This window comes from Grampus griseus (assembly GCF_964374135.1).
Source record: "Grampus griseus genome assembly, chromosome: 9".
Classification (NCBI taxonomy): Eukaryota; Metazoa; Chordata; class Mammalia; order Artiodactyla; family Delphinidae; genus Grampus; species Grampus griseus.
Genome location: NC_139003.1, coordinates 64,250,148 through 64,272,716, shown reverse-complemented (window position 1 = coordinate 64,272,716; position 22,569 = coordinate 64,250,148). Strand labels below are relative to the sequence as shown.

At 35.9% G+C, this 22,569-nt stretch overlaps 2 protein-coding genes across 2 annotated transcripts in view; both read left to right on the top strand.

Annotated features, from left to right (window-relative positions):
* The window catches only part of THSD7A (thrombospondin type 1 domain containing 7A), a gene marked incomplete at its 5' end in the record, with an annotated part of 452,331 nt that overhangs the window by 388,242 nt on the left and 41,520 nt on the right, over positions 1-22,569 (top strand). The window contains 3 exons of the mRNA XM_082661757.1: positions 123-226; positions 11,436-11,630; positions 13,092-13,355. Of these exons, the coding sequence (XP_082517883.1) occupies positions 123-226; positions 11,436-11,630; positions 13,092-13,355 (563 nt within the window). The remainder of the gene's footprint in view (positions 1-122; positions 227-11,435; positions 11,631-13,091; positions 13,356-22,569) is intronic.
* On the top strand, positions 20,712-21,095 carry LOC309827088 (large ribosomal subunit protein eL22-like; the record flags this gene model as incomplete). Its single annotated transcript, XM_082661593.1, has 1 exon — positions 20,712-21,095. The coding sequence occupies one exon, from the start codon at positions 20,712-20,714 to the stop codon at positions 21,093-21,095; it is 384 nt and encodes a 127-aa protein (XP_082517719.1).

The window sequence follows — 22,569 nt, the reverse complement described above, 5'->3', positions numbered from 1 at the left end:
TCAGCACAGTCAAATAAATTCCTGTTTGCAGTGGTCAAAGTCATGCTTCCTTGGCATTGTGTCTCTGTGATTTACTAGTATGTTTGCTTCTTCTCTATGAGGCTTCTGTTCTTTCCCTGTAGGTGGAAGACTCACAAATGGCGCAGGTGCCAGTTAGTCCCTTGGAGCATGCAACAGGACAGCCCTGGAGCGCAGGAGGGCTGTGGGCCCGGACGGCAGGCAAGAGGTGGGAGGCCCCATTCCACGTTGATTTGCTTTGCATTTCTCCAACAGCACTAACTTAACCACTAGCTTGAAGAGTTTGTCATTTTGATGCTATGCTAGGCAAACAGAGCAAAGCAGTTAAGAATCTGCTACCACCCATTCTACCTTACACCAGAACACGGAAACCTGACTTTTTAAATTGTTTCCTTAGTTCTTTGACATTAGTTCCTAACTCCTCTGGTTAAACTTTCCCCTCATTCATATCTAGAAGATGATCAGACCAAGCTCTTGAAAGCGTTATGACATAGATTGTACACTGCAGCTTTTTGTTGTTGTTGTTCTTGTAATTAGCTTTTGGCTCATGGGATTCCATAACACTTTGCTTGTCACCTTAACAATCAATAAGATCCTTACATCATTGCCCATATGCATTATATACGTGCATGCATAAAATGTAATATAATTGGTTAACTTTCCCAGAAATTCTCAGTAACGACATCCTTGTCATTGTCATAGCGACCCCCAATTCTGTTCATATTTAGTACTGATTTTTAAATGGCAGATTTATGTACTCTAAACCGGCCATATGTGGATTGCAATCTGTCGACGCTACTAGATGACATGGTTTCTTGCAGAAATGAGTGATGGAAATGTTTCCAACTTGCCATGATTATTTACTAGATATTATGGATAACACTTACATTCCAAGCTTTGGAACATGTTATTTATACATGCAGCAAATTCAATCTGTAAAGAGTACATGATTCTTTTTACTCATGTTGAGTTTTAGAATGTAATTCTTGCTACATATCTAAAATGTAGCTGAATATGTAATTGAATACACAACCACCTTTTTTAATTCATAAAAACATGCTTTGCACCCTCATTTGTAGTTATGTATTGGATGATGTTGTAGAACTCTGAACACACAGAATTAGATTCCAGTTTTTGCTGATTTGATCCGGGACCCCTTTTCTTTATAGTGAAAAGATTGCTTTTTTAAAATTTGCGAAGAATAGCTTCTTTTTTGTAAAAAATCTTCCATTATGATAGTCATTTTAGGAATCTTCATTTGAAACATAACATTTAGTTTACGATTAATATTAACTATCTAGTGATTTTTAGGATTTTATTTTATATGCTTATTTTTCATTATGTATCCTCCACCATCAGCATCTGCTAAAAAATAACCCTCCCTTTACAGTTATAGAGACTTAGGTATTTAGAATTGAAAGTCATTCTCCCCATCTGAAACCATTCATGGAGAAATTGAGGGATATCAGACTTTCTTGTCATGCCTTGCTAATTCCTCCTGAATCAAGCATACATTTGCATACAGTTTGGACCCTACATAGAGTTTATGATGAAAACAGGCATGAGTTTGGGAATCAAAAAACGTAAGTTTTAGTCCCAGTTCTTTCACGAATACAATGTGAGTTTTATTCATCCCTTTACCTTTTTGGGTATCAGTTTATTTAGATGAGGAAAAAAAGAAAAGAGGGCTGGACCAAATGATCTTTCAGGATTATTCCAATTTTCATATTCTACAGTCTATGCACAGATGATATCCAGGGAGCAAAGTGTGACATGAAGTTAGGTAAAAAGATTAAAACCATATTTTTGTAGAATACCACTGGAGGAAATCTAAGATGTGGTGGAAGCTGCGCAAGTGTGAAAACAGCTTTAGTTTCAAACTCTGTCACTTAACTGCACAACCTTGGTTTATTTATTTCCTCCCTCTGAGGCTGAGAACGTAATGATCCTTTCAGCGCTTTGCACATATTAAATCTTCATTAAATGTTAATTCCTTTCCCCTTCCTGTTAGATCATGGCCTCAGTGAATGTGTGCATAGATCACTGTAGGCATAAAAGCAACAATATTAACACGGGTCTTTTGTTTTTTGACACAATCTGTATAAAAACGTTTCTTTCTGTGATTACCAGTGATCTTTTCATTTCCAAATCTGAAAAGCTCTGCTTATTCCTCATCCTAGGTGACTACTTTGTAATATCTACCCACCTCCACTGTGACAGGGATCTTTGGCTCACTCAGTGCCCCTTTCTCCTGCCTTTTTCATGGTTCCCATTCTTGGTTTCCTATTACTGGTGCCTCTTCCTCTGCCTGTACCTAAGTAATGCTTCCTCATCTTGCCATATTTGTCAGACTACTTTTTCTATCAGCAATCTTATGGGATATCTGGGAAGAGAAAGTTGCATTATAACAAGTAATATATGCATAAATATACTCAGAAGAACTCCTTTAATTAACTTCTATATGAAGATAATCTTTTTCTTTGTTGCCTTGATAAATATTTTTTTCTTAGAGCCTATATTTCTATGGAAACATGAAAAGGAGAGAATTAAGAGAGTAGAAATATCTTTACTAATGGCAAAAAGGCAACAGATTCTTTTTTTTGATGGTCATGGCTGTTTTCAGAACTCTGCATAATTGACCTGTCAGACTCTTGCTATTCCCATCTTTGCCCTTATCCAGTCAGAGACTTTAAAAATGCCGACTTGTGCGATTTTTTAATAACTAAAATAATTGTGTAGTAAGGATTAATATCAGTCAGCAAATACTGTGGAGGAGCTACCCCCTTCCTCTCTAATGCTTCAGACTTTCTGATTTCAGGCACTCACATAACTATGACTGCATTCAGAAGACTGTGTAGAAAGAGCCATGAGTGTCAGGAAGGGATGAAGATGTTCAACCCAGGGAATTTAATTTGTTTAGGGAAATGAGATCACTGGTAACATCACCCAACAAGTATGAGTTAAAAATTGAAACCAGTCCGTTGCAGAAGCAGTCATTTGAAGCTAAAGAGCTTAAGAAAGATCTAAAGGATGAGCTGGGACTTGACTTGTACCGTAATGTTAGAATAAGTAGAAAAGAGAAAAGAATACAAAATGAGAGCAATTCTGTAAGTTAAGCATTTGAGGTAAGAAAAACAAAAACATTACATGTGTTCACAGAAAAGTGGGTAGATTGAACCTCTGAAGATGTGAGCTGGAGCCTGGGGTAATTTTGTAGAGGACTATAAATGTCAGGATCGGTATTTTAGACCTTGTTCAATAAGTGGTAGGAGCAAGGACCTGATGAAAGCAGTGTTTTATCTGTCAGCGTGTACAGAATAAGTTAGAAAGATAAGACACATGGGTCTGGATGCCAGCCGGGACGCTGCTGTAGCGATGCAAGGTTGAAGTAATAAGGGCTCAGATTGGAACCACTGTAGTCGGAATGGGTAAAAATAAATGGATTTTCCACATACAATAGAGGAAAATAACTTTAGGACTCAGTAGCAGACAATAGCAGCAGAGGTAGACCTAAGTAAGTCAAAGATGATCATATGATTTTTAACTCCAGTATTTTCAGCTTGTATAGCACAGGGAATTACTGTTTTAAAGAAGGTTAACAAATACTCTGTATGAATCTTCTCATAACTGGAAATCTTATGAAATCTTGAAACAGATCAAATTTAGCTTTTGAATTGAGATGGGCTGTAATTGTAAAACACTGCATTTCAAGGCTCAGAAAGAACAGGATTTATCTTGGCTTTCATTCTGATGTGGACTACATTTTGAAATGATAATTTAGATTTCTTCAGTTAAATAAAAATATCATATGAACCAAAAAAGGAGTTAATTTACTAAGTATGCATAGAAAAGAAATAATGTATGTCTCATATACTATGCCTCACTCAGCAGAACACTTACAAGGTCACCTTTTATGATTTGTTTTCTCTAAAATGACTTGAACCTTCCCTGTTAGTAGAAAAAAATATAACTCTAAACTTACCTACCAGCTTCTAGCAAGCCATTCTTGTTGTTCCCTTTTGAGTCACCTGCACCTACTTTTAGCCACCTGTTAAAAAGTGGTCATTATAGACAGACTTTCATTTTTACTCTTAGTACTATTAATAGCATGATCGCTCCAAGTGTAGGAACTATCCCTGATGCATTTCAAAGGAGCTGGGAGGCAGTTATGTTCCCAGAGTCTCTTTAATGAGTCACTAATGGGTAACTGTTTACCATCTCAGCACTGGCACTCGGTGTAAAGCAAATCATTGAGAATCAGCCTTACCCACAACTGAGTTAGAATGACCCAGGCATAAGAGGATAGGAAGATTCTTCTACAGTCAAGTAAATGCAGTCTTGACCACGTCTACATTCTGTGTATTTCAAAACTATGTGAAAGTGCTTTCTGTGGAAATGCTTTACATTAGAACACAATAGGAAGTTAGAAGTAGTAAAGAATTTTAGCAAGGCTTTGAATATCGAGGATGGTGTATTCCAGGAAATTTTATCTAATGGTATAAGAATGAAAAAGAGAGAGGAGAAAGGTATTTTAAAGATGGAATTAACAGGATTTTGCAATTTTAAAACTTAAATCATTCTTGAATCTCACAGGGAAATTTTAGAGGGCTTTTGAAATAGGCATCTTTCCTATAATATTGTCAATAAAAGAAATGAAAATAACGTGAAGTTATGTCCACAATCTATTTAATTTTTAAGTGTATAAACAGGTTCTATTCGCTTCATGCTATTCAAGTCACTTGTGTATAAACTTTTAATGGAACTGTAACCTCTGCTGTCTCTTCCCTCTGCTCACATTTCTACAATTCAGATGGCATTTAGGGGGCTAAGTTATTGATTGGTCAGTGACTGAAACATAGCCACACTAGCCGTAGCTAGAGTTATCATTACATTTGCATTCAAAATAAAAGAGGTGGCCCATATTAATGACAATTTTGGACAATTTACTTATTTTTTCTCTATGACTGCCCTAAAGGACAATGTCACTACTACTTAAAATGTGTATATGTGTGTGTGTGTGTGTGTGTATATATATATATATATATATATATATATAACTAATTCCACTGTTTATTACTTTGTGACATATTTATACCAGGAATATGATGAAAAAATATCATCGATTAGATGCTGGGATGTTATAAAAATAAGTTCAAATTTACTCTTGCTCAATCTCTGTGTTGATCTTAATGCTATTTCCTGCCAAGTGTACTTTCTATAAATTAGATGGAGCTAGAGTTAATAATCCCCAGGGCCAACCCTACCTATCGTAATCCCCCACCCGCTCTGTATCCTTGCCTGCCAAGGAATGTCCACTGTAATGTTAACCTGTCACTAAGATTTGACATCAATCTCTTTATGTGGAAGCCAGCATGATTCAGATGTATTCTCAAATCTAGACCACAGAAAAAAGAAAAAAAAATTAATTATATGCCTCACATGGCAGGGACCCTCCTGGTCCTGGGAGTCCTCACCTGACATCACTTATTCGTTAAAAAGGTTATTCAAGGAAAGTCTAGGAATAAAAAAGAAAGTTCTAATTTTCCCTCCACCAAAATTAAATCCACGTGAATTTGTAGAATGTGAGATATAAGTATTTAACTACAATTTATGCCGTTACTTTTTGTGAGCAAATATGCTTCAATCTTATGCTTAAATTAAGTAGCTTAAACTATATTGACACCTTTCGCATCACTCTTTTGCTTAAATTCTGGTCCACTTTGTTCTTTTTAAAAGATTATACCTTAGAGGCATTTTTGAAGTTAGGCCCAGAATATCTGGGCCAGTTTATCTCAGTAACTCACAATAATCTGTTAATTTTCAGAGATTGTTATATAATAGGAATGAAAATAATGGAAGTAGAAAAAGAACTAGGTAAAAAAGAGTCAAAGAGCTTGCTTTAAAGAAATTTTGCACAGACGTGATTTTTAAACTTTTCTTTGGGCTAATATACTTACTAATTACCATGTAATATTTTTGTACTCTTCATTTATATAAGCTATTATTTAAATCTTCTAGAATTATTTCTACTTTTAAATGGCTTTCTCTAATTTTCTGTGACTATTAGCATTCTAGTTGATTTGGGGATTTTGGTTTTGTTTTATCTCCCTGTGAGAGTCCTGTCCTAAAATGATGATTAGCATTTGCTAGTTTTTAAATAGCTGATAAAATAAGCTTGACACCGGGATGTCTGTCTTTGTGATGGTTCCTCAATGCCCAGTTAGTTGGTTCGTTGTGATGCAGTTAACCCTTTCCAGATCGCAATCAAGGATCTAGCTGACCTTGGTCTAAGCTACTCCATGGGGAGCTGATTATTATTTCCTAGTAAGTCCCCAGAGAAGGACTTTTGCATATATTACAAGCATCAATAAGACTAGAGATCATTGGTAACTATTTAGGATCAATAAGAAAGAAAAGTACATTTCCTTCCCTTCTGCCAGAGTTACATTCACAAATTGTAATTAGGAAGTGTAATTTGGCAAACTTGTCAGTGAAAATCTCTTTCACACAGAGAAAGACCAGGATCATTAAATCCACCTAGTAAACAACTGGAGCCCTCTTGCATTATTTATAGGTTTGGTCTTATTTCTAAGCACAATTAGGTCTCTTGGTAACTAGCTCCCACTCACATTAAGCTTTTTCTTTTTTATTTCCACATGATTCATTCTCACTATTGTCATTTTTTTTTTGTAACACCATAGGAAAAAAATCACTCCTCTAATTTCTCAGTCTGGTGAACATACTCTGTCTCCAGTGCCACCCAGATGCTGTTGCTGTGGGATAAACCGTGTTAATATGGCTCAGTTTAATAAATAAGGTCTCAGAGCTCCTTGAACTCTTTGTTACAAATAATCCAACAGTTTTCACTGCACTCGGGCATTGATCTTATTCTGTTTCCTGTAATGAACTTCCATGTGCACATTTTAGATCTCGTCATTTATTTCACTCTGATTATTCAAACGAAAGGACAACATGGTCTTGCATGCCGAAGGACAGTCCACAGACCAATAGAACTCCTTCTTTTTGTGCATCCTGAATAATAAGGGTGTTTCATTCCTCTTCAAGAAAATGAAGATGAGCAAGTCCATTCTGAATTCTATTAGATTTACTTCAGAGCTGCATTGGTAGCCTTCCATTTACATACTCGTATATGCATAACGCAAATATCCATGTTCTTTTAGCTCAAACCAATGTTATCTATTCCCTTTCATTTCAGGAACCTTTATTAGTCTCTTTAAAACATAGCTCAAAATTCAACTTACATGAAAACATTCTGGAATTGACTCTACTTATTCGACTTATTAATCATTTTTATTTAAATTCATGGCAAGTTTCAAAGATACACAAAAGTAGAGAGACTGTGGTAATGAATACTAGTCGTGTAGTCATCACTTACACAGCTTCAACAGATTTTAACATATTGTCACTCTTGGTCATCTGCCACTCCTCATACCCTTAAAGAGATTTTGCTGGAGTATTGTAAAGGAACTCCCAGGTAAGGTATACATCATCCATAAATACCTAATATTTTTAAACATAGCAAGAGTACTATTATAACACTAAACAAAATTGAATAATTCATACCATGTCTAATATTCATACCACGTTTAATTTTCCCCCGTTGTCTCAAAAATGCCTGTTTACAATCAGTTTGTTCAAATCAGGGTTCATAAACGTCTCCACATTGCATTTGGCTAGAATACTTCTTCAGTCACTTTTAATCTAACAATTTGAGCTCCCTTTTTCAGAGCATTTATTTGTTGAAGAAACTGCCTTTCTTGCTCATCTTTCCAACATTCCCTCAGTATTGATGGGCTGAGCTTGCCTAGCTTAATTTATAAGTAAGACACAAAGTAGTCATATGAATGTCTCCTAGGTTTTCAGCCTGCTGGAAGTAGCCTGTCCGTGACCCTTAACTTCTGTGTTTCATATAAATAAAATAAAATTTAAATAAAACAGATGGATATAATCAGCATAGTATTAAAGATGGAATTTTAATTTAAAATAATTATTTTGATATATGCCGACCTCACTAAGAAGCTTTCATGGTAATTCATCCATAGGGCAACATGGGTTTTGGCCCTTCTTCCTAACAAGGCCTCAGCCCAAAAAAAAGTTGCATAATCATTATACACAAGATATGCATCCTGCACCTGTAAATACAACTACAATTGTCTGGGTATGTGTAGCTTTCTGGTGCGCAAGGAAACCATGCTTAGGATGACGCATCTTTTCTACAGTTAAAACCACCCTGGTTTCAGTGTCTTAAAAATGATTTTTAAGATTTATAAAGTTGAGAGACCAGATGGTTTCCTTTCCAAACATTTACGTTTTCTTCACCCTAATAGCAGGAAGTTCATTTCAGATTACATTCCTGTGTTTGAATTGTTGTATTTCCTCCAAGTCAGAATAGAAACAAGTTGAGATGTGTGATAAACTTCAATATATTGTACAAATGGTACCGTTGCTACTTGTTTGAATCACACTGCATGAGTAATTCACTCCAGGTACTCTGTCTAAATGCTCAGATAAGGGGAGTGACGTGCTGAGTGGGTTTCTGAGTACAGATTTGGGAATTTTACACATCGTTTCTTTTCACCTACTTGAGATACTTTTTGAGATTTTTACATACTGCAGGTATATAGGCTTTAGATTTATGTAAATGGTATAGATTTGCACAGAAGATATTAGTTTCTGGAATTGTATTGATAGTGGTTTTACTTTATTTTATTTTGGTTTTTTGGTGTCCCTTAATGTGACGATGGTTGGAGCAATTATGAAATGAAATTTATAAAAGAGAACCTTAGAGAGAAAACCTTAATGGAGAACTTAAGGCAATTTCATTAGTTTAAAAGATTTATAGCCAAGTCTCTGTTTCAGAGAACCAAATTGGAATGCTTAGATAAAAGTAGGCTTATTTCAAAGAACATAAATTTAATTTTGTAGTTTTCTTTCAGTTATAAACAGTGTGACCCTCTTCATAGCTTAGAGTTCTGATGGTCAAATTTCTTATTTTCCAAATTAATCATTCTTGAGGTTCCTACATATTCTGATCAGTAAAAGCCTCATATTTTCCTCTTTATCCATCCTTCCTCTTGAACATTCTTGGGCAACTTTGCCCACAAACTCAGAGCTTACTATGTATAAACTGTTTAAGCAAGTGTAGAGAGAATTGCAGAATCATGTCAGCTTATTAATATACTGCATTTTATGGATTCCTCCTATACCAATCCACAGATAACATTCTTCCAAGCTACATGGATGCTGTTTTGGGTCCACTCCTTGTACTCCAAGTTTAAGCTCCCCTTAGTTCATTCCTACACGCTCAGCCTTTGTTTCCCAAAGCTTGGCACAGTGCCAGGGAGATTGGGGTACCAAAGGACCTTCAGTTTTAGTAACAAGTCTCAGGTAAACATATCCTAGTGACTCGAATACTCAGGCTCATAAGCCTTAAGCTTGAATGCGCATGAGGATCATCTGAGCAACTTGAAAATAAATGCATTTTCCTTGACCTCACACACAGAGATCTCATTCAGGAGCTGTGGAATGAATCTAAGAATCTTCAATTTTAACAGCATTCCAGGTGTTTCAGTTGCCAGTGGAAGTACACTACCTACTACTACGTGTTTGAATCATCAGGGAACTTTAAAAAGATGTTAATGCCTGGGACCCTGTCCTCAACCAGTTAAATCAGAAGGTTGGAGTCTAGCAAGGGCATAGACATTTTTCCAAAAGCTATCCAGGTGATTATCATCTGCAGCTCGATTGGAGAGCCTCTACCTTACACTGGTCTGATAACCACAGTGCACCAGACAACTCCTCTCCCAAGTGGTGAGAGTCTCTTTGGAGCACTTAATAATTTTTCCTGTCACATAAGCTTCCTAAAGGCTCCCACAGTCCACTCAACCAGGTTTTCATATCTGTAAAATTCAGGGACCGCTGTCTAGTCATACAAATTGGCTCTTCCAATGTTGTGCGTATTAAATGAAGAGATATCTGTAGCTAAGAAATAGGTGAGTTTTCACCTACACTTGCACAATTATGTAACTTTTCCTACAGCAGTTGCGACAAGTTGTGTTCACCTACACAGAGAAAGGCTTCCTTTGCTAAAATTGTTAAATCTTTGTACACACCCCATCACACAGTCCTATACTACTGGGTGTTAAGTTTTAGTGTACAGATCCAGAGAGTCTTGTCCAACCTGGGGCCCTGTGTGCACTAACTGTAATTTAGGATCAAAATGCCAGGCTCCTTCATCTTAGTTTCATGATGATAGAATTCTGAGCAGGGCAGAGACCAGCTGCAGTGTCAGCCTAGACCACAAACCTGAAAGTGCCCATGTGAGTCAGTCTGACTGGGCCATTTAAGCTAGTTCAATGAAGACTTAACTTCAGGACCGAGGTCTAAATGTTTCATCTGCTTCCTCAATAAAAAAATGAAGTATTTCTAAAACCAACAGTGGGAAATGGCTGAGGGAGAAACAGAACTTAAACATCACTTGCTCTTTTTCATTAAGACCTGTTACCTTTAAGCAATTCTACATTTATGTTCAATACATAATAAAACTATGACTTGGTTTAAAAACTTCAGTAGAACAATGTCTTGGGGAAAATAATATATATAAACCAAAATTACTTGACTATTTTTGGAGAGGCCATATGTAATTGTTGGAAATGTCAATTATGATGTGATAGATTAAGATTGCTAAAAGTTTTTGTCTTCATTTTAAATTCGTGGTTGTTCTTTGTGCGTGTGAAGAATTTGTACAGGGAAGTGGGGAACTTTGACACCGCCTCCTCCCATTAACTACTAACCACTTCAAAGCCATCACAACAAACTTTGAGCGTAATTTAAAAAACAAAAACATGCTTTCTATGCAAATGGAGCTTCACAAGTTTCAGAAGTGTTCTCTCTCCACCCAAACCCTCCAACCAATTTGCTGCCATTAAGACCCTTCTGTATAGAAATCCCAGAGTGGACAACGGTATGAAAACAACTATTAAAGGTATGGGGTGTCTCCCAGCACCACCATGAATATGTTTAGTTCAACATAAGCTATTATCAGAACCCATGTATTATTTATTTGTCTCTTAACTCATTTCTAAGTATATTCCACATGTGACTTGAAATCCTTAATAGCATCTAAGAAAAATGTGTGTGTGTGTGTGTGTGTGTGTGTGTGTGTGTGTGTGTGTGTGTGTGTGTGTCTGAGGGTTATCTGTTATTTAAAAAATCCTATAGGATCAATTTAATGACTACTGTGATTACTAAAAACACTCCTACCAGATTTTTGCTGCAGATAAAGAATTAAAAGAGGACTCCTTTGACTGAGTAAGAAACGTTAGGTTAATTCCTAAATTACAGAGTAATTACAGACATTCAGATTCATGATAAACAGCTTTTTGCTTTTCCTTTAGCCATTACTTGTCGAAAGCAAGATGGTGGACAGGCTGGTATCCATGAGTGTCTCCGTTATGCAGGCCCCGTGCCAGCCCTCACCCAAGCCTGCCAGATTCCTTGCCAAGATGACTGTCAGTTTACCAGCTGGTCCAAGTTTTCTTCTTGCAGTGGAGACTGTGGTGCAGTTAGGACCAGAAAGCGCACCATTGTTGGTAAGAATAATTGGGATGCCAAAGCCAACACTTGTCAAGGCAGAAAAACACAGTAAAAAGTCAGGCTAAGATAGTTCTGACAATGTATTTGGAAAATGCACAGATATGCATTATTATTGTTATACGAACACATAATACGGCAATGGATTCAGAGCCGTATTTTGATGTAAGTTGGCAGTGACAGATGCATTATGTACCTTTAGTAGAAAGAAAAAGCAGCCTTGAAAACTGAACTCTGTCTCCCTATACAATACGCGGTAGATTAATTTTTGGTTTAAACATGTACCTTTGGTGGATTACCTACAGACAGTGAAGTACTTGGAGAAAAGTTTTTTAGGAACATGGGGAAAGGTTGCCACTTCACTTTCTTAAGCCATTCTCACTGTCAGCCTCAGATTATCCTTGATATCCTAGACGAGAAACATGACATTAATTCTGTACCTGAAAACACATTTTAAAAGGTAGTCACAATGACAGAAAGCTGTAATATAACGAGCAGGAACAGGATCCATCATATTGAACTAAACTCTGATGCACTCAAAAATATTGTCAGTGGCAAAAGAAACCTAAAAATATTGGTGCTAGTAGAGTATTCAGAATTTAAAGTTGTAAAATGATCCAGCTGTCATAATGAAAACTGTTGAAAATTATATAAGGCAGCTTATGAAAGTTAGAGATAAATATGTGTAAAACATATGTAATTAGTTACATGCAGTATAATTAAAAGTATATAACATATATGACATAATATAAATTATGATCTAATTAAAATAATGATATTTTTCAGGCACATATTACTGTTATACTCAAGGTCTTTTTATTTTAAAAGGGAATTTATTTCGATTTATTCACAAACCATTTCTAATATTTTTATTGTGATATTAAATATCTTAATTTTGATTATTATTATTTCCTACATTAATCACCAAGTATGTCAAAGTGATTATTTTTCAGAAATACTGAAAGATGCAAAATCACAATCAGAAAAGTAAATGCAAAAACCTCACTTTCTGAATCGTAATCCTGTATAACTAAACCATCTATTCGGACTTAACAAAAGAGTTACTTAACTGTACAGGTCAGTGCAGTGACTCTCTCTCTCCATTTCATATTTTTATGTTATAAAGGAGAGAATTGTGCAGTTACCTCAAACTCCCCAGTCAGTGAAAGCACATGATCATTTGAGAGGATTTTAATCATTTTGAGGAGTGTAAAATTCACAACAGTTAGTGTCTTATTCAAAATGGGCTATTTTTAAGTGAGAAAATAAGAGAAATTTCACTATGCAAAGCACCCAGAGCTAACAAAAGCCTACATAGAAAGCACTACAGAGGGGGAAGATAGCATTTATTTATAGGCTACTGTTGAATACAGTTAAAAATAAAGGATGTTTAGGAAAGGAGAAAACTTAGGGATGCTTGATATTAATGATGATATTTTCCAACTTAATTTTCTCCACAGGAAAAAGTAAAAAGAAGGAAAAATGTAAAAATTCTCATTTGTACCCCCTGATTGAGACGCAGTATTGTCCCTGTGACAAGTATAATGCACAGCCTGTGGGGAACTGGTCAGACTGCATTTTGCCAGAGGGGAAAGTGGAAGTGTTGCTGGGAATGAAGGTACAAGGAGACATCAAGGAATGTGGCCAAGGATATCGTTACCAAGCAATGGCATGCTACGATCAAAATGGCAGGCTCGTGGAGACATCCAGATGTAACAGCCATGGTAATCCAACTTTTCTTCACTGTTATACATTTGCTGTCTTTGGGGGCGGAGGTGAAATGCAAGTGTATCAGAATGGAGAGAAATGAAAGTTTACAGGAGTGTGTTCTAAATTGAACCTTAGGGGCACCGCTATGTATGTATTGCTATATCATTTATATGTAACAGGACATTTGGTGGCACTTGTCTTGTTGTCTAGAAGTTGGCAACTAAGTCCCAAAGTTGGTGATAAGGAAGCCTTTCATGTAGGCAAAAATGGTGCCAGAAACCTCCCTTGGGGCAGATCCAGAGTCTACTGATTAGGCTCAGCAATCCCCACAAGTCCGTGTACAGAAAAGGAGGGAGGAGAAGAGAAGATTGAATTTAATTTGAGAATAAAGTGTTAAACTAGACAGACTTTTAATAACCGAACTGGCAAGATTTGTGACGTGCCTAAGATATCAAGTGGCAGAGGAGAAAGACTGAAAGCTGCAGTTGGTGAAAACTCAAACATCTCATTTATTCCTCATTAAGCTGAGATTGGCCCAAACAAACAGAAATAGAAAAAGGGACATACACTTTGGAAACTTTTGATTTCCAAACAAACAAAAAATCAAAAAGAAGCTAAAATACTGTGACAATAATTGAATTGCCCAAAGTTTATAAAGAGTGGTTTTGACCAGAGTATGCAGTGAACTCTCTTGTTCTACATCATAATATAGTCAGCCTTAAGCAATATTTCTTCATTCTTTTATGTTAATGTATCTGTCCTTTTATTATGGAATGATATCAGTTTACAGTGGGTCAGCCTGAATCATGGATGTCACATATTTGCAAACACTGGACAGTGATTCTCCTCTCTTCATGGAGGTGACCTAACAAAGATAAGTTAAATTACTGGGAGAGAGGGATATGGTAGTTATCCTCCAACCTTGCTGAAGTAACTTCTGCTGTTGGAACAGTGCTCCTCCAGTTTTACTATATGGTTCAGAAAACAAGATGAACTAAGAGGACCATCTCACATATATAAGCCATTATGGGGTATCATGGTGACACATTTATGGAATCTCTTAAATCTGTCCCCAAAACAGTTTTCAGAAACCCTGACTTTTATTTTTTACCTTAGCTCATAATTACTGTTTAATCAAAGTCTAGTGATATAAGCCCCCATTATAAGAGTCCATTATGTTGAAGCTCTAGATATAAGTATTTAGCATGCATGCGTTGCTATGTTTAAGATTATTCCATGCATTTAGAACAATAACTAAAAAGAGTTTAGTAAGCCTTGAAAAACTTCTGTAAGAGTAATTGAGTTTTTTATTCTCTATATCAAATAACATAGGTGCTATTAATCAGATACCAGGAAAAATGTAAATGCACTTCGCATTCTGAGCTGATATAATAATGTAGAAGGTCATAGTTAGTCATTAAAATGTAAAAGTGAAGATCACTTTAAAAATGTTTCTCCTGAAATGTAGCGTGTAAGTGTTTGCTCACATTTTAAATTGTTATGCTTAGTGAATCACCAAGATAATCATTTGTTTTTAACATAACCTTTGAGCTTTCAAAATGACTCATATATTGTCGCTTTTACCTTGACCTGTTAATTAGATGCATGAGAGCTTCAGTAAGACACTTAAGAGTCAATCTTATTTTTAGAAAAAAAAAAAAAAAAACTTTAAAAATATCCTGTGACTCTCACGAAAATGTTTGATCCCTTGAAGAAAATAAAAGTACAGAAAAACTGAAATTGGCCAAAGGCAGTAGACTTTCTGCCTTAGCACTGTCAATTCAAAGCATGAAGAATTCAGTAGTGTATTCTAGAAGAAAAGCACATGTAGAAAAAAAGATGGGTCCCTGGCAGCACTGAACTTCATGGAGCTTGTGAAAGGATCTAAGATGTGTAAGTGAACTGTTCCAGTTTAGTTCTTTGTGTCTATCCAACATCACTCCTTTCTCCTTAAATCTGATCTAAGATGGATGTCTAATGGGATATTTTAGTGTCTACTAACATTTTTACTCAAGGTCTGAGGAAATTGAGTGTCTCTTGCCTGATTTGTTTGGAATTACTGCTGCTGTTCTGTCAATGCCGATAGTGATAGTGGAGTGCTGTCACTTTGATGCTCTGTCCTAGGCATGCGCTAACTTGCAGTTTCTATGAGCACTGCCTTTGCTCAGCCAAAGCAGCTTCCAGATGAATGGTGGGAATGGGGTTTAAAGTGGCTTTCAAGAAAGTCTCTTACGGCTTTCAGTTTAAACATAAAATTGATCCCCACATGCATGCAGTACAAAGACACTAATCCCCTACCCTATTCAATAGTGGCCTTATGGCATTTCTACTTAATCTATGTTATCCATCTGTGGATCATATTATCAGTTATTATACTGATAAAACAGTTTGACTTTCATCAGCTTAAGTATATTATTTTAGGTCATTTCCCATGTGGTCACTTTTTTTTTTTTAACGTCTGAAACTCGAGGCACAATTCTATTATGTCTGGAATTTCTCATAAGAATAGACTCTGTACTGCAAAGCAATATATCGATACAACAAAAATCAGATCTTAAAGTATACCTTGGGAGCCACATAAGTGTTCATCCATCCTGATATATGGTATTAAATATAGTTCCTGCATAAATGTTGATATATCAATACATTTTTGGCATTTATCCTGATATCATAATACAAATTATGTATATTTACTTTTGGTATGAAATCTTGAATGGTGTCACTATTAGCAACAGATTATAAATCATTAAAAAACCAAATTACACATTTTCTACTTACTGCTAGAATACTCTGAGATCTTAATTAATTGGTTCACTAGAAATTGATTGCCTTGGCACATAGTACTAGGTACTTCTCAAGTTAATCACTTCTAAAATTTCACAGAACAAGAGGTAGAATTTCTGGAACTTTTTTTATTATATCATTTAATCTTGATATTTTAAAGAATGTTAGAGGTAACCTAGCTTATGCAAGGTGCACATATATAAGACTTTCATTTAAACATAAGTGATAGAATTTTATTATGCTGCCCCTCAATCCTACCCAGATCTCCCAAAAGCCCTTATTCTGCTCTGTTTTTTGTATTTTCAAAAGCATGTATCACTCTATAACATACCATATAATTTACTCATTTATTGTATTTATTGTTTTTGTTTTATCCTGTACGAAAATGTAGATTGATGAGGGTATCTTGGACTACTTTATTCACTCATGTATCCCAAACACCTAGAACAGTAGTAGGTGCTCGGTAAATATTTGTAGAATGAGTGAATGAGTGAAGAGGTGGAGAGAATTTTTGTAGCTGTATTTTATCCACAATCAGGCTTGGACACTTCCTTTTTTCCAGACGGTGTCCTTCCCTCTGTGTCACAGTTCTGGAATATAATCAAACAGATCACTGAGAACAACTAAGATCTTTGGAATAAACTATATACATGCCACAAACTTTCTATATGATATTCATCAAATATTTATGCTTCTCTCCTCCTACTAATTGGTAGGTAGAAGAAATAATAGTCACACACCCATTCCACTGAATTAGTCCAGTAAGATCGATATTGGTAAGTCTCTTTATTCCAGTTTAAAGCTTATTGTTCAGAATTGCCTGCTTTGTACAACACCAGATTTGGACAACAGCTTAATCTCTTGGTTTATATTATTAATTGTGACAACTTGCTTTTTCCCAGCCTGTGTTTACAACTTTAATTGGGAGTATGGAATGTTCATTTAATTCTCTGTGTGTCCACTCATCTTTCCTTGAGAAAATAAGGAATAACATTTCTATTAGATTTATCTCAAAGGAACACTTTGAAGGCAAATTGGATAAAGTGTAAAAATGTCAGATGCTGAAGTCTTGAGCTCTTTGAGTTACATAATTCCTTCCAGACACTTCTCTTCAGTCTTTACTCTCAGCAAATTTGTCTTTGCTGTTCCTTATAGGGAGTTTAAGCCATCATGTACTATCAATAGATATTCTAAAATTGAACTTAATTTTATTTGTGATATTTTATCATCTGTCAATATCAAGTAAGCAGAAAGGCCTATCTGATATGACTGTTCTTCCTGAGCCCCTGCTGTTTAATATACATAGGTCTCCTATCGCCTAAAAGTAATATGTTGCTTTGATACCTATCAAATACCAATTTGGAGAATCCATGAGGAAACTCAAGAATCAGCTATTTGGTTAGATGACTTGTTACCAAATGTTTTCCTAAAGGGCCAGATAGCAAATATTTCAGGCTCTGCAGGCTAAAAAGTCTCTGTAACAACTACCCAATTCTGCAGTTATAGAATGAAAGCAGCCATAGACAATATATGAGTGAATTACACAATTATGTTCCAGTAAAACTTTATTTACAAAAACAGGCTGTCAGCCTGTGCTGTCATTTGCCAACTAGGATTTAAACCCTTCTTACTCAGAAAGCCACCTACAGAGGAGCAGCATAGGCATCACAGAAAAACCACTGGAAATGCAAAATTCAACCTACACTGCAGACCTTCTGAATGGGAATCTGCATTCTGACAAGATCCCCAGGGGGTTCTATAACACATTTAAAGTTTAAGACTACTTCTCTGGGTCATGCAGACACTCACAGGGTTTGGTAGGGATCGTAAGCTTTATTAACCTTGGTGTGAAAGACCTGTGAATATCATTTCCTAGAGGATCACAATGTGATGCTGTCTTAGGCAAAATATCTCACAGGAGATAGTTCACTTGCTTACCCGTTGTGGGCAAGAGAACATTAGGGAACTTTTGAAATTTGCAAAGATGTGTCTTTATAAAATGAATGCCTGTGTAGGTATGATTTTGAAAACAGAATGAGTCTATAGGATCTTCTGTGGAAAGGATATTGGCAAGTTAATGATTGCCCTGAGGAAAGTTTTTTGGTTCAGATAGAGAAATAAGAGAGAGCTCTGGGTTTATTTACTGCTCTATTCATAAGCAGAATACAATATTATATTGAAGTGTTGTGTGCATTTGACTTTGTGCACTCAGTATTCATGATCCAACGACTCTAAAATTCTCAGTACTTTGTACTGCCATTTGACCATCATGCTGGCATTTAAGCAGCTGTACTACTTATTGTAGGTCACATTACACCCTTTTAATTATTTCAGTTTGTCTTTTAACTGTAGTCACTATTGAATTGTTCAGCATAGTTTGTCTAATGCCTTATTAGTGTAAGATTAATTTCCCTTTGACATTAAGTTTTAAATATAATGATTTATATTAATTCTTCCAAGCTTTCTCTCTTTGCCTAGTATGTTTATGAATGATATTACAGAGAACCTTCTGAACATTAATGAATGGCTTTATCAGTTGGTTTTCTAAGCATCTGTAGGATTCAAAGTATGCCCGTTAAAACTTGATATTTTGTAAAACCCTTGCTGGCACTCAAAGTCTTTCTTACAGGTTGTTTCATAGGTAGTTTGCACTACAGCACTAAGTATTACAATAAAAAGAAAGCTCTACAAATTTTACAAGTGAAACAAAAGCTTTTTAATAAAATATTTTCATATTATAACTATAGCTGACCCTTATATGGCAGCATTTAACATTACTGCCTAATAGCCTAAGCGATCTACATCCTATTTCACCAGCCTCCCGAAGTTATGATGTGGATGATTTTAAAGCAGGTATCATGTTTAAATGATATCCCTTGATGTTGTAAGGAACTGTAAATACCAGATGCTGCCTTATTCAGTCATAAATTCTAGTATACATGCCACAGGTGTGGGGTTTTTTTTCTATTAGAATTTACAGGAACAAAAAAAGACCATCAACAAAACTTAGAAAAGGAATACATCCTGGGTGTATTTGTGGTACAAGTGCCCAACTGAATTTTTTAAAATTCAGAGAGTACTCAGTCTACAAGTAGGTTTTAGTTCAAGAGCATGTACTTTGAAGACATCGTGGAACTCAGGGTACATCTGATAAAAATAATTATGAATATGAGGAGAGTAGATTCTGAGGATAACTTACATGACCACTCAACCATAATATACCTGGAATGTATTCCTTTTTGTAATGGGATTTTATAGAAGATGATATAAGTTTAATATTAGAGGTTAATTAGAAACAAAATTGAGTGAGAAATTGTGCCCTATCGTAGTGGATGCTTGTATTTGAGGAAGAGCATGTTTGATTAAACCAGGGAGAAAAGGCAATAGAGTTTTGTAAATAAGCTGAAATGGAGTTCTGATTCCTCTGAAAAGCTTTTTCAGTTGGTGGTATTTTTTTTTAATGTCTAATTCATTTCAGAATTTAAATCTTTCATTTGATAGTACAGATGAAGCTAGTGTTGCTTTTGCAGTCATCATTCACAATTGAGATCTTTTTCCTTTCAAATGTAAAAGACAGGCAGGGAGTGAGGAACAGACTTTTCCTGAAGTAGCAGTTGCAAGTTTAAAGAACCAGGGAAATAAAGAAGGGGCTATTGTGGATATGTGGGTACAAAAAGAAAGCAGGTGTCTAGGGTCGAATTTAAATAAGGTGTGGATACCAGCATTATTTTCTAACAGGATCCCTGAAGGGGGACTATAGAGGTGATGAGGGAGACTTTCCTTGGAAATTTTCCTGCAGCTACCATCGTGTCGTGTGTGATGGAAAAACATCTGGTGTTATCATTTGATTCTCTGTGCTCCATGTCACTGAGACCTCAACTCATCTGTTACTTGCTTACAAGGTTTTCAAACTGGGCTCCATGGAGCCACTCAGGCCAGGCTGTCAAACATAGCCTCCAGAATATCCCATACACCTACTGGGCTTTCCAGCTTTTTAGGAAGAAAGTGTTTCACTGCTTAAAATAAATTTAACGGCCAAGAACAATTCATTATTTGCAACAGCAACAAAAAAATTTGTTTATCTTTACCTTTATCAACAAGTTCTGCTATTATGTTTTACTCCACATCCTTTCTATTGGTCTCTGACCCTGTTTTCCCCTTAATGCCTTAGAGGAAGGATAACACTAATTTCAGTGAAATGGCTAGGAGTGGTAATCTTGCTGATATCTATGATAATGTTATTGATATAATCACAGAGTTGTTCATTACTTGTGTTACAAGGTTTCATAATTCATAAAGATACTGACCCTCATATAGATTCCTGTTACATTAATGTCCTGCAATCCAAAATAATTGTAAAGCTCTCTGTCCCATTAGTTGAGTTTAGTCTCATTCCTAAAACATAGGTCTTAAAACATAGGTCTTTTTCTACTTCAAAGCATCATCAGAATGGTCATGTAGTGAGTAAAGCTTATGCATAAGGAATTTTCTTTGGTAAATGCATGAAGAAGGCACTATATATTAGACATAAGCCATATCAATGGGCTCAAAAAGTAACCTGACCCTTTTCTGCCTCTGCTGCGGCGATGGCGCCAGTGAAAAAGCTTGTGGTGAAGGGGGGCAAAAAAAAGAAGCAGGTCCTGAAGTTTACTCTTGACTGTACCCATCCTGTAGAAGATGGAATCATGGATGTGGCCAATTTTGAGCAGTTTCTTCAGGAAAGAATCAAAGTGAATGGAAAAGCTGGGAATCTCGGAGGAGGTATTGTAACAATCGAAAGAAGCAAAAGCAAGATCACTGTAACTTCCGAGGTGCCTTTTTCCAAAAGGTATTTGAAATATCTCACCAAAAAATATTTGAAGAAGAGTAATCTCCGTGATTGGTTACGCGTAGTTGCTAACAGCAAAGAAAGTTACGAATTACGTTACTTCCAGATTAATCAAGATGAAGAAGAGGAAGATGAGGATTGAAACTCAGTTATCTGGAGTATTTTGTATGAATTCTTAAATAAAATTTAGGAAACAAAAAAAAAGTAACCTGAGAGCACACCAACACATTTGTGGACATTTTAAAGTTGAATTTGAAAGGAAGATCTGTACTTGTAGTTACTCTTCATGTTTATCCCATTTCTTCGTAGTCGCATTGAAGGCCAATTTAGCCCTTACAGGAGATCTTAGTTAATTTACAGAAAACAAAATGGTCTTTTAAAATAGTCATTAAAAAAATATCAGGAAGTTTATCTGCATAAGTTTCCTCTCCGTTTGCCATAGGTTTGACCTTTAATGCTTTAAAACTTTAAAGTATAAAATAATTTAAAAAGAAACTTTCGTAAGTTTGGGGGTTTTGTTTGTTGACTTTTGCATTTTTTTCCATATCTGGAAATGGACATAAAAGGCCTGATTAAACATTAAAACTCTGTACAGCTCAAAACATGAATCCAGTTTTAATGCATTATAATTACAACATATCAGGATGATCTGTTGATCTTTTTCTCACTGGTCCAGTGAGATGCTATAGGAAAAAGTTAATAAGCATACACTGCAGTGTCTGAGTCAGTCTCCTAGAGATTCACAGTTCATATCAGAAAAAAAAAAAAAGAAGGGAAGCTCGGGGTGAAGAGACCTGCTTAACGCAACAATTTTCCAACTTATTTGACCACAGAATGCTTTTTATAAAAATTATGTTTAACACTTACTAGAATCCAGCAAACTAGTGTTTAAAGATTATCCTTTGGAAATACTTCAGTGTCAGTATATGATTCTTGTTGACTGAAAGAACAGTGCCCTGCATTGGATCAAGTTAAAAAAAAATCACTCTACTAAATTTCAAAGTTAATTTATTTCCCGTTATTCCATAATCTGAACACTCCATCAAATACGATGTTTATATTGCTGACAAAGCCCTACTTCCAAAGTGGGTTCTTAGAACGTTTTTCTGATTTTTAATATCAGTTAATATTTTAATATTAGTTAAAGTTATAAATGTTAAATTTGGGGTGAAACGTCCATAAATGCCTTAATGTATGTAATTATTCCCAAAGTTTTAATTTGGTTGAATAAGTAAACTATAGATACGGGCTCTTTCATAAATAAGTTTACTTCCTTTTTTAATCAAATATACATCTGAAAGTAGAATGCAATTCTGACACTAACCACCTGGATTTGGGCCAAACTTCACAGGTTAGGGGGCTCAGTCCTCTACAAGACTGCTCTCACTTCAGACACTAGCTGTGCATTTTCAGGGTCCCCACGTCAACCTCACTTCTGACCAGCTGGCTACAGATTTGGGGATTCCCACTACCCCCTCAGGTTCAACAATTCACTGGGACGATTCCGAGAACTCAGGAAAGCACCATTACAATTGCAGTTTTATTATAGCCAAAGGATAAAAATCAGAACCAGCTGATAGAAGAGACACATAGACGAGGGCTGGGAAGGTCCCAAA